A 12,646-nucleotide genomic window follows, 5' to 3' on the forward strand; every position below is an offset into this window, starting at 1 on the left:
CCGTGAGCCACAACTACTGAGCCTGTGCTCTAGAGCCCACGAGCCACAACTACTGAGCCCGCATGCCACAACTACTGAAGCCTGTGTGCCTAGAGCCTATGCTCTGCAACAAGGGAAGCCACCTGAATGAGAAGCCCGCACACCACAACGAAGCGTAGCCCCCACTCGCCGCAACTAGAGAAAGAACGCACACAGCAACAACAACCCAATGCAACTAAAAATAAATAAATAAATAAATTTACTAGACAAAACAAAACAAAAAAACAACACTACAGGGACTTCCCTGGTGGTCCAGTGGGTCAGACTCCGCACTCCCAACGCAAGGGGCCCAGGTTCAGTCCCTCGGGGAACTAGATTCCGCATGCAGGCGACAACTAAGAGCACGCATGCTGCAACTAAGAAGTCTGCATGCCACAACTAAGAGTCCACATGCTGCAACGAAAGATCCCGCATGCCGTGTTGAAGACCCAGTGCAGCCAAAATAAATAAATAAAATAAATAATTTAAAAAAAAACTTTGGATAAACATATATTTAAAAAATAAATAAACACTACAAACCTTGCAGTAGGACACTGAGAAGTAGCTCATGGTTCAGGTAAGTAATGACCATGACAATGCCTGCATGCCTGGCACAGGCAGGCACAAAGAAATGTTAGGTAAATGAGGGGATCAAGGGAGTTCCCTGGGGGTCCAGTGGTCAGGACTCGGTGCTTTCACTGCTGTGGCCCTGGTTCAATCTCTGGTTGGGGAACTAAGATCCCTCAAGCTGTGCAGCTCGGCCAAGAGAAGAAAAAAAATATTAAATTAAATTAAATTAAAATAAAAACAAATATAAAAGAAGGGATCAAATCTCGGACACAGAGGTGAAAAGGATCTAGACACACTGACCCAGACAGAGAGGAGGAAGTAAGGTAGAATCCATTAAGCTCATTGCAATACTACTGGCTTGGAATCCTCTTCCTGAAAGTGTTCAGTACAGCAGGTATTGGGGTTGATATTGCAGGAGAAAAAAGAGGGCAGTGCAAACAACCCAGTCCTAGCTACCACAGCAACTACACAGAAAGCTTGGGAAGCAAGTAGTGCCCACAGTTCACATGTAGAAGAACAGAGCACCCCCCTGGGAAAAGGGGGGTGAGGTGGGATACAGCCTAGTCCAGGACACTGGGAAGGCTGTGAGTCTTACCCAGTGAGGATATAAGTGCAAAGTTCTCCAGCATCACATCGAGGTACAGGCGTCTCTGAGTCTCATCAAGAAGCCTCCATTCCTCCCAAGAGAAGTACACAGCAATGTCCTCAAAGGTCACACTGCACTTCTATGAGAGAGACAGAATGAGCTATGAACATTCTCTCTCTAAGATCCCAAAATCCATCTCATCACACACCTATCCCACCCTCATCCTCTTCCAGAGCTCTCCACCGAACAGGAATTTCAGGCCTAAGTGCCACTGATGCCACCTATCCCTCAGGGTCTCTTCATTCACTGTGTTCAGGCCTCAACAACACTGGACAGGACAGCACAGAGATGTCATCCAAGCTCTGGTGCTGGCCTGTAGGGTCCCATCCATCCTGTCAATCAATTCCCCTGGTGTCTCTAGGTTGTGACTCACAGACACAACCAAACCTGGATTCAAGCTTCAACCTTCAGTCCCCAATAACAGGGCCCTGGTGCCATAAGCTAGCACTTCCTCTTAGTGTGCCCATCATTCTGTAGACTGTACCTCTCTCACATCTTCAGTCCCCACAGTTGCACTCCCACAATTATGCACGTGCGGAAAACTGCTTTGAAGGCCTCCTTCATACCTTTATTTATCTTTGCTTCAATTTTAACCACCCAGAAGCACATGTGATTACAGATGCCCATGACCCACTTCCACTTTTGTGCTGCACTCCCTGTCCCCTCAGCGGCCACAACTGTCCTCTCTCCCTCAACCTTCCTTGGAATCCTGACCCTGACGGTGTCCGTTCCAGGCACAGTGACTCTCACAAATGACCATATTTGCCCCAGCCCTACCCACCATCAAGATCAAACACACCACACCCCACCAAACCTCACCACAAAATTCTGGTGAACCTGTACATTAGTGAATTAGCAGGAGCCCTAGCCTCATCATCTTGTTTCAATTACTCCAATGCCTCCACAGCCATCTCATGTCCACTAATCTCACAAAAGCTTTAATCGCCTGTCAAACCATTCTCTTCAATTCAGTTACCCATTCTCTTCTTTATGGTTACCATGTTCACTTCTATCCTTCACCTGCCTTTGTGTGCTCAGCAACCCTGATCAGGTGTGGAGCAGGGAAACCACTCATCATGCACCCTCCTCTTTCAGACCAGCAAACAGCATTGCCAGGATGACCTGCATTCCCCCACCTAAATGGGATCCACAGCTGCTCCCTGTTCCACACAACAGCCAGATTTCCAGACACCCAACTGCTGCCTCCACTTGCTTTCTCTGAAACATCTCAGACTCTTGACAGGGCCAAAACAAAACATCTGCTATTCCCAAGTAAAATTAACCTACCATAACTTCCCCATCCCAGTTGATGAAGCTTTCATCCCATTAGCTCCTAAAACCGGAAACACTGGGGTCATCCCTGACTCTTCCCTTTCTCTCCCTCACCCGCAACATCCAAAAATCTACTTGATTCTTCTTAAAACATGGATGGAAAGTCCAACTTCTTTCCCACCTCTGTGGCCACCACCCTGGTCCAACACTCATCTGGATTATAGTAAATGCCTCCTTGGCGGCTCCCTGCCTCTTATATTACTCATACAGTCTGTTCTCTTCTTTGCAGGCAATGGAACTCACTAAGACCTGCATAAGAACCAACCCCTTCCTCTTATCCAAACCTCTCATTATCTCCATAACAGATGTCCAAATTCTTGACAGCCACATTACAGACCTGATTCTTGACACTCAGCTCTTTGTTCCTAATAAAATGGACACTGACTGTACCCTGTCTCCAGCATAGTCATACCTCAAAACATTTGCACATGTCAGTATCTGGTCCTGTCACAACATTTCACACGTGTTTATATTGGCTGACAGCAATAGCAATACCTCCGTGTAACCCTTGGCCTGCACTCAAGACTGGGCTTGAGGTATCCCCAGGGTCCCCACACCCACGAGCTGGGAAAAAAAGCAAGGAAGACATTAAAGACAGCACAATCCCAGACACCATTTGGATGGTGTCAGAGCCAGTGAGTGACTGGGACATCCTCTCCTTCCATGCATAGGTTTCCTAGGTGCTTTTCATCCTTCAGAAACTGCGGAGAGGGGTAGGCAACCAGGGCTGGGCTCCAGATGAGGTCAGGCCTCCCCTGTATCCCCGTCCAGCCCTGGATCCCGGTGACCTCGGCCTAAGTGACTAGCTTCTGCGCCTCAGTTCTCAATGCTGCTTCTTACTAGCGCCTTGTGCCTCACTGTTCTTTTCACCCCCATTCTAGTTTGTTCTCTCTTTAATCGGTTTTTGTAAAACTTTTGAAACCCTAATGCAGACTGTATTCCTCTTCTGTCCACTACCCTCCATGGCATCCCGGTCCCTCAGAATGAAGGAACAACCTCTCTGCCAGCCAGTCCAGGGGTCACGCTACCACACACTTCCCTACAGACATCAGACGGACCCCAGGTTTCCCAATACTCCCGGTTCAATCCGACCTCCAAGCCTTTGCACCTGCCGGTCCCTCCGCCTGTCACCCTCCCTCACGCAGCCATCACACTGTCAAAAACAGACCCACCCACGAACGCCCCACCATCCCGGACACCGCGGCCTGGGCTGCGGGCACGTGAGCAGGCGCCCCGCCCTCGGGACTTTAGTGTCTGGTGGGGTGAGGGCGGTGAGGGCCCGGAGGATGAGCGTTTACCTGAGGCGGGGTCCTCAGCGCCGCCGCCGCCGCCATCAGAATCTGGGGGCAGAGCGGGGCCGGTAGCGGCAGGAGAGGCGGGTGGACGCGGGTACGGCGGTGACTCTCCCGGGCCTGGCGCGGGGCACCCCCGGCGGCGTCGCCGAACTTCAGACCGGCCTCTATGCAGCGGGGACAGCGACTCCTCTTGGACCTTCTCAACCCTGTCACCCAAGTTCCGGCCCAGCGCTCCGGAGCGACAACAAATACGAAAGCAGTAAAGATGGCCGCCACGAGGAAGACGCCGGAAGTCCCGCCCCGATTAGATGCGCACGCACGGAAATGCCTTTATCCTGACCTTTTATTGGCTCAACTCGGCGCACTACCTTCTGGGTAGTGTAGTTCCTAGCGTTCTAGAGCCCCCACCCCACCCCCGCCCCGGAAAGGTGTTCTCCGTCTTGACCACCAGAGAGTGGTCCAAGCGGTACTCTGGGGAGTACTTGAGAGTGGTCATCCTACCTAGGCGGAGGGAGGGGCTTTACTCGCTGTGAACTGCAGGTGAAAGACGTAGTTTCATACTCCGTGAAGGTCAGCCTGCTACCAGGGAATAAAATTGAGATGCTCCCAAATCTACTTATCTAAATGGCTATATCATGCCACAGAGTAATTCAGACATAAAATAGTCCACGCATAGTTGGAGACATTGTGCTATTCCTCTTGAAATACGTGTAGCCCGAGGCATTAGTAAGTTTTGTAAATTCTATTATGATTGGCTGGGAACAAAGGAAAAGACTGTACAGGGACATGACTGAGAAGAAAGAAGATGGGTGTTTGGCCACCCTGAAACAAACAGGATCTCTGCCTCTGGTTCCCACAGAAAACTCTGCCTTGCCTATATAGTTAGCAATTATGTCCTACCCATTGAGGAACACTTATTTATTTATTTATTTGGTTGCACCAGGTCTTAGTTGCAGCAAGCAGTCTTCTTAGTTGCAGCTCACCGGCTCTTTAGTTTCAGCATGTGGGCTCCTTAGTTGTGACATGAGAACTCTTAGTTGCAGCACGCATGTGAGATCTAGTTCCCTGACCAGGGATTGAACCCAGGTCCCCTGCATTGGGAGCGTGGAGTCTTAACCACTGCACTACCAGGGAAGTGCCATTGAGGAACACTTTTATCCAGAGATATACTCAACTCCTTTTAGTAAACTGACATCTATCTCAGATGGAGACCAACGTAACTAATGCTGTTTTGGCTGGGGTCAGTGACTGCAACTTTCAGAGTCACGGCGTGTCTGTGTTACCGAACCAGGTTCGTTTGCCCCACATTCAGAAAGTAAAAGGCTGAGACGCTGAGGTTTGCAGCAGAAAAAGGGTTTATTCGTGTGGCATCAAAGAGAGGAGTCAGGAGAACTAGTCTCAGATCCACCTCCCTAACAGCAGGGTGTTGGGATATTTATGGCCTAGAGGAGGAGTGTGGTCTCAGGCCTAGGGAATGTAGCAAGAAAAAAGTGAAGAAATCTGTGTTCTGCACAGGCATATCTGAGCTGCATGCTTCTTCATAGGAAGCATATTCAGAAAATGGTGGCATTAGCATGATCTAAGTGTAGACACTCACACAGGCCCAGTTGATGGTTGGTGGTCTTGACCAGTTTGAAGTGGACAAGACTAACTGCATGTTCCTGAACAACAATTTAAGGAACTGTTACCATAGCAACCCATACCTCAGAGATGTTATCTATAAGGTTTTGTGATATATTGTCTAAGCTAAGTGAAGCTTGGAGGGTATGTAATTTGCAAAAACAATTAAAGCAAGTTTAGTCAGTGAAGGCAGGTTACAGGATATTATTTATAAAGCAAGTTAGAGTTTCAGGGAACTAACTGATAAGTGCCCTTGGTTTCATCTGCTAAGGGAACATCTGAACCCCATGATCTCATGTTGTTGCTGGTAAGTGATTATCATTCTCCAGTGATTGCAGGTACAGCTCTGCAAGGGGAATTGAGATTATCTCAGAAAAACAGTTTGAAATGCAAATATCAGGAAATTAGAAATAGTATTGAGGCATTTGTTCAAAGATAATGTCAGAAATAGCTCTGGGGAAATATCATGGGATTTTTTAAAAAATAAATTTATTTATTTATTTTAGGCTGTGTTGGGTCTTCGTTGCTGTGCATGGGCTTTCTCCAGTTGTGGCGAGTGGGGGGGCTACTCTTCTTTGTGGTGCGTGGGCTTCTCATTGTGGTGGCTTCTCTTGTTGCGGAGCACAGGCTCTAGGCGCACAGGCTTCAGTAGTTGTGACACACAGCCTCAGTAGTTGTGGCTCACGGGTTCTAGAGCGCAGCCTCAGTAGTTGTGGCACACCAGCTTAGTTGCTCCGCGGCATGCGGGATCTTCCCGGATCAGGGCTCGAACCCGTGTCCCCTGCATTGGCAGGCGGATTCTTAACCACTGCGCTACCAAGGAAGTTGGGATTTTTGAAAAAGTAAATTTATTTATTTATTTATTTGGCTGCGTTGGGTCTTCGTTGCTGCGGGCAGGCTTTTCTCTAGTTGCAGCAAGTGTCGTTGCGGTGCATGAGCTTCTCATTTGCGGTGGCTTCTTTTGTTGTGGAGCATGGGCTGAAGGCATGCGGTCTTCAGCAGTTGTGGCACACGGGCTCAGTAGTTGTGGCTCGTGGGCTCTAGAGTGCAGGCTCAGTAGTTGTGGTGCACAGGCTTAGTTGCTCTGCAGCATGTGGGATCTTCCCCGACCAGGACTCGAACCCGTGTCCCCTGCATTGGCAGGTGGATTCTTAACCACTGTGCCACCAGGGAAGTCCTGCACGTATTTAATTTTAAAAGGGATGAATAAATGAGTTATGTAATGTGGGTACTTCAAGATTACATTAACACCTTGAAAGAGGCTCACAAAAGAGAAGAAGCACAGATCATGAGAAGCACAGGTTACTGTCGTGGTCCGAACGTGGGTTGGAAAAGAATTTCCAGACACAAGGCAGAATGTAAAGAGGATAGAATTTGTTGGAGGGAATGGTTGCTGCCAGAACAGTGGGCCGACTTCAGAGTAGTCTGGGAGAGCCGACCCCAAACATGTGCTATTAGTCAGTTTTTATAGCCAGAGAAAAAAGGAATGGTCCAAGGTGAAAATTTCGTTTTCTGATTGGTCGAGGCACATATACCTTCCTTCTGTAGGGTGGGAGTGGGACAGGGCAGATGCCTTTCCTTATTTGGGACGAGAGAGGAACAGGTCCCATCGCCCAGGTGGGCTCAGGAATTTCATAACCATCGCAACATGGCGGGGAGAGTGACAAGAGCCCGGTAGGGTATGTGATGCTGAAACTTTTTCAGGTAGGGTTGTCCTTCGTTTTTGACCATTTTCTTTGGAGCCCCACAGTCACAACCTGGACTTTCAATTGGTGTCTGAAGTCGGGTTGGGGGGGGTGGTCCTACGAGGGTCAGTCTTGTAGGACTGAGCCCTTAACCTTGGAATCTGATGCTATCTCAGGGTAGACAGCGTCAGAATTGTTAAATTGCGGGACACCCAGCTAGTGTCGGAGTATTGGTTGGTACTGTGTGGAAATCCACCCCTCCCGCATACACATTGGAAATTGGGGCAGAACCTTCAGGTGGTAAGCAGAGAACCTTGAGTTCTAAATTGTAAAAGAATGAAGTTGAGCCCATGACTATGCTGGAAATTTGGCTACTGAGAAGTTCTTGTTTTTACAAAGTGTATTTTTTTTTCACTCAGAAAAGGCTTAAGGAGAATTAAACTTGGAGGGAAAGAAATAATCAAATGAAAGTAGAAAGAGGTGAAAGTGTGGAAGAAAGCTACCACCTTGTGCTGTTTCATTGCTTCAAAAACATGTAAACATCTCACCAGCTTCAGAGACAGGTCTAGATGTGTGTAACATATCAGTGAAGAAAGAAATGTGTCCTCTTGTAGTGTCCTTCAAAAGCCTTTATTGAGGAGAGTAACCAATAAGTCACAAAGAAAATGCTACATATTATAGTAAATTATAAGGTGACAGGTAGAAATGCAAAAAAAAAAAAGAGCAGCACCAAGGAATAACAAGAATGTGGAGTCAGGAGGATTTCAGTAGGAAACAGAGGGTTGTTCTCATAAGGAGATGATATTTGAGCACACAGTTAAAGGAGGGGAGGAAGGGAATCCCCTGGCAGTCCAGTGGTTAGGACTCTGCACTCTCACTGCCGAGAGCGTGGGTTCAATAATCCTTGGCTGGGGAACTAAGATCCCACAAGCCATGCAGCTCAGCCAAAAAAAAAAAAAAAAAAAAAAAAAAGGATCTATGGAGAAGAAACAGTCAGTACAATGTACAATGTCCTAGTCCCAAGGTCCAGAAATTAGATGTGATTGTTGTTTGACATTAGGTTTTTTTAAAATATTTTTTTGATGTGGATCATTTTTTTAAGTCCTTATTGAATTTGTTACAATATTGCTTCTGTTTTATGTTTTTGGTTTTTTGGCCATGAGGCATGTGAGATTTTAGTTCCCCAACCAGGGATCGAACCCACACCCCCTGCATTGGAAGGCGAAGTCACAACCATTGAACCGCCAGGGAAGTCCCTGTTTGACATTGTTAGTGATATACCTTGGTGAATTTTAATAATTCATACGAAATTTGCCTACTGTGTGCACAGTTCCATAAATACATCCATATGTCTCTACTGCAGACCTCCTTTCAACAATCTTCTCAACTTTTCCTTCCTTACCAGGGCAGATCATTGGCTGCTATCCTGGAATCTATACATATGGTCACCTTTGAATAACGATTCTTCCACACAAAATGGATGGCCAGATGATAGCATAACCCATTGGAAAAACGTTTCTACTCCATTATCTTTCAGGGACACCCTGAATGTGGCTGTGATGCGGCCACTGTCAACTTTATGTGCACCCATAAAGCAAAATGAGCCAAGCAGAACCCCAGCTCAAGCTTTCTCCTCTTCCCTCTGGCTGTGCAGGGCACCCAGACAGCCACGAAAGTGAGTTGTTACCATGTTGGTGGGATCTCAACTACCTATTCATGCAGCCTAGTTGTGTTCTCTAGACCTGATCTGGCTCAATCCTGGCTGTACATTTCTACCTTATAATGGAATACAGCAGTGTCCGTAGACTTCATGACTTGGTTGGTCCAATAGACCAACGACCCTCATAGTGGGTCGTTCTGGATGCATGGATATCTGTTGCCCCATACTCAAGTGTTCTGTTCTTATTCTGGCACAGTGACCCATCAGGAGCTGTTTCAAAATGATGTATAAATCTGTCCTGCAGATGGTATGGACTTCCTCCAGAGCCCCAGGAGGCTGCATTGTGATTCTCTGGCTGGGGCTTGAGAATACGATTCCTACTCAACTTGGGTGAAACTTATAGGATTTAAGCTATTATATTGTATGTTAAGTAGTTGAAAAAGAATTCACAGTGGCCAATGTGAACTTCCATGTTAGTTGTTTTGAAACATCTGCTGTGGGACTGCTAGTGTTACTTCAGATAAAAAATTTGATTGACAATGTACCTCACTGAAACAGAAAAAGCAAATGATAGAGACGAGACCTCCTGGGGCATAACCGTTACACCCACTGACAGACTCCTTAAAAAGAAACCACTGGACTTCCCTGGCGGTGCAGCGATTAAGACTCCGTGCTTCCAAAGCAGGGGATGAAGGCTCAATCCCTGGTCGGGGAACTAAGATTCCACATGCCTCACGGTGCAGCCGAAAAATTTAAATATAAAAAGAAAGAGAAAGGGAGAAGGGAGGGAGGGAGGGAGGGAGGGAGGAAGGAAGGAAGGAAGGAGAAAGAAAGAAAGAAAGAAAGAAAGAAAGAAAGAAAGAAAGAAAAAAGAAAAAAAGAAAGAAAGAAAAGAAACCAGTGAACTGAAGCCTCTTCGCTGGAGGACCCCACTCCACACTGCTGAGAACTGTTCCAGATGGACACTGCCAGAGCCCTGTCAGAGCAGAAGGTGACCTTCCACTCACTCTTGTCGCGAGACCAGTTGCAGACCTGGAGACAGCTGCTGGTGCTGAGATACCTCCTTCACAGACGTCTTGTAGTGGATGTTAATCCCTTTCCTATTTTCCCTACTTTGTGCTAATTGTGTGCAATAAACCCGAATGATTCTCGAATTGAGTATTGGCTACTTTTGGTATATTTCCAATTCCGTGATTCTTACCTGGCCTTACTGCTGGGCCCTGAAATAAACATCCTATCTTGAGGAGGCCTTGGTAGCTGTGCAAGTTTGTGTTGTGCTGTTTCCATGACCCAAAATATAATGAACCACTGGTATGGAGAGTCACGTGCTCAGGGTCTAGAAAGCTTCTGTTTCTGGGAGAGCCCAATGGGTAACTAGTCATTTGTTGTTTTATTGTTTTCATGATTTATTTATAGAGTTGAGGAGGGCTAGATTTTTTTCATCAGAAGCTCAGGGGCAACTAATGACTATCACCAGTTGTCCAGAGACTCGACGAGGCATGAGATGGGGTTACTGAAGTTTCTTTAGTGCAGGAATCTCTGAGGGCACAAAAGGGAGTGGCTGCTGATTTCAGTTTGGAAGTAAAATTTATAAATAAGTATATGTTGCCATCAAAAGTACTAAAAGATGTTGCGTTTGTATGTCCATGATGAGTGTGTCAAATAAGTCTTCTTGGAGGTAGATGTCCTCAATGTAAGGTCATACCTGTGCTCCTGGAGAAAGGTGAGTGCAATGATGATCCTGTCTGCAAGGATTATGTGTGATGGCAAAGCTGTTGATGTACCCAATGGGCATCCTGGAAAGGATGTATTGTGTCACTTCGGAGGTGAAGGCAAACTACAGCTGAGAGGCTGTTGATCTCAAGGGAGGTCTCCCAGTTACCACACCCCCTACACCAGGTTTTCAGCTCAAGCCTGACAACTAGTGAGCCTGGTTTAGGTGCAGAGGTGTCAGCTTCTGCTACTCCAGGGAGCCTTTATAAATAATTAGTCAGTTTGTCCAGGCAGACTTGCATGATGGGGAGAGATAGCATTGACTATTCGTCCCCTTACCCCTGCCAAGCTTTGACAGGGGCCAGGTCCTGCAGAGTTGTCACAGGCCCAGCAATTTAGGGTAGGAAGATAAGGTCACACTTGAAACAGACAATGCAGAGCCTCACAAAGTATTGCCCACGGGACTTCCCTGGTGGTCCAGTGGTAAGACTCCAAGCTCCCTACGCAGGAGGCCCAGGTTCAATCCCTGGTCAAGGAACTAGATCCCGCATCATGCCACAACTAAGAAGCCTGCAAGCCACAACTAAGACCCGGCGCAGCCAAAAAAAAATACTAAATAAATAAATATTGAACAAAAAAACAAAACAAAAAAACCCCAAAGTAGTGCCCACGATTGCCAGCAAGATGTAGAGCTTTCCCAGTATTAAAATAAAAAACAGAGACGAGCCTTGAAAATTCCCCGAGCAGACAAAACCAGTTTAATCTTACAAAACAAAGCTTAATTTAGTTTATTTTGCAAGACTAATTTGTCCTGGGTCATTTCTTGCTTATGCCTTCAGAAATGATAAGCAAAACTTGAACTGTTTCTCAAGGTTGGTATGGAGTAACCACTGACCAATTTCCTATCATTTAAGAAAATTCTAATACCATAAGCAATCACTAAGACGAATAGAGTCCCTGCTTTCTCATTATCTAAGTTGCTTTGTAACAATATACCCCTGCGTCTCATACTACATTTTGGTATGAGTGTTTCTCGTTTACGTACTGTCTTTTTGGTGTGTGTACAATAAACTTTCACAAATTACTGCTTTGGTGATTCATTGGTTTTACTCCTGTTATTCATGAACTTTTGACCTCAGATGGTGTTGCTAGTAATCCCTGAGCATCATGGGGGTCTCCTCCTGTCCCAAACTAAACCATTCTCTTCATGAGGACACTTGTTCTAAAAATAGAAATGCTGGATATGGTATAGTAATGTCGCTGTGGCCACAGAAGTAAGGGAGAATGAGGCTTGGAAGGAAGAAGTTTATTTTGCTCACAGTGTCCAGAGGGGAGTTGTTACCATATGCCACCCAGTGTCCCAGGGAAAAACATCAGAGTTGTCAGGAGGCAGAGGACAGGAGGGAGGGGAAAGTCTACGCCAGATCCCTTATGGGGTTTCAAGGCAAAGGAAGGCAAGGGCAGAGTAAACAGTTTAAGATTGGGTACTTGGATAACTCAGGTGAGACTTGGGGCACAGGGGTGATCTCTAGTTGCCTGGAGCCTGGCCCTGGGATGATTAGGGCAGAGGAATATTGTGGAGTAAGATATATAATATGGATTAAACAGTGTTCCTTGTTGAGTAGGACACAGTCACTGTCAATACAGGCAAGGGAGACATTGGTTATCAAAAGGCTGAAACCTGCACAAAACACATAGCTACTATTGAAACTGAGAGGAATCGTCAGTTAGATCAATTAAACTATAACTTGCTTAATAAATACTGAACTGTAAAATGCCTTCACTGATCAAATTTGCTTCAGTTGTTTCCATAAAAACTTGAATGTCATCCAAGCATCACACGGCCTAAACAATTAAGATGTTTGCCGGAGTTTTTTTTCACGAACTTGGAGTCAGCTGGGTCCAGTTCAAGCTTGAGCCAGTCAAGACTGATTGGGACAACAAACCCTTCAACTGGGCACGCACGAGTTATCCAGTCAGTTACCATTTGACATCAGAGGGCCAAAGACTCCACCCTTAGAACATGCTAACGTCGCCATTTTCTGAACATGAGTCCCATGGAGAAGCATGTAGCTTTGTTGTGCAAAACCATGATTACTTCACCTTT

General features: G+C 46.4%; 1 protein-coding gene and 1 non-coding gene across 2 annotated transcripts in view; one reads left to right on the plus strand and one right to left on the minus strand.

Annotated features, from left to right (window-relative positions):
• Window positions 1-4,272, minus strand: part of LOC102974515 (zinc finger protein 211) — a 34,660-nt gene extending 30,388 nt beyond the window's left edge. Inside the window, exons 1-2 of the mRNA XM_055079247.1 lie at window positions 3,865-4,272; window positions 1,184-1,313 (exon numbers count right to left, since the gene is read on the minus strand). Of these exons, the coding sequence (XP_054935222.1) occupies window positions 1,184-1,313; window positions 3,865-3,900 (166 nt within the window). The 5' untranslated portion in view covers window positions 3,901-4,272. The remainder of the gene's footprint in view (window positions 1-1,183; window positions 1,314-3,864) is intronic.
• A 6,733-nt stretch (window positions 4,273-11,005) lies between these two features.
• On the plus strand, window positions 11,006-11,077 carry TRNAR-CCU (transfer RNA arginine (anticodon CCU)). Its single transcript has one exon. It is a non-coding gene; the product is annotated as a tRNA-Arg (tRNA).
• Window positions 11,078-12,646: the final 1,569 nt, after the last annotated feature.

Source organism: Physeter macrocephalus, chromosome 17 (assembly GCF_002837175.3).
Source record: "Physeter macrocephalus isolate SW-GA chromosome 17, ASM283717v5, whole genome shotgun sequence".
Lineage (NCBI taxonomy): Eukaryota > Metazoa > Chordata > Mammalia > Artiodactyla > Physeteridae > Physeter > Physeter macrocephalus.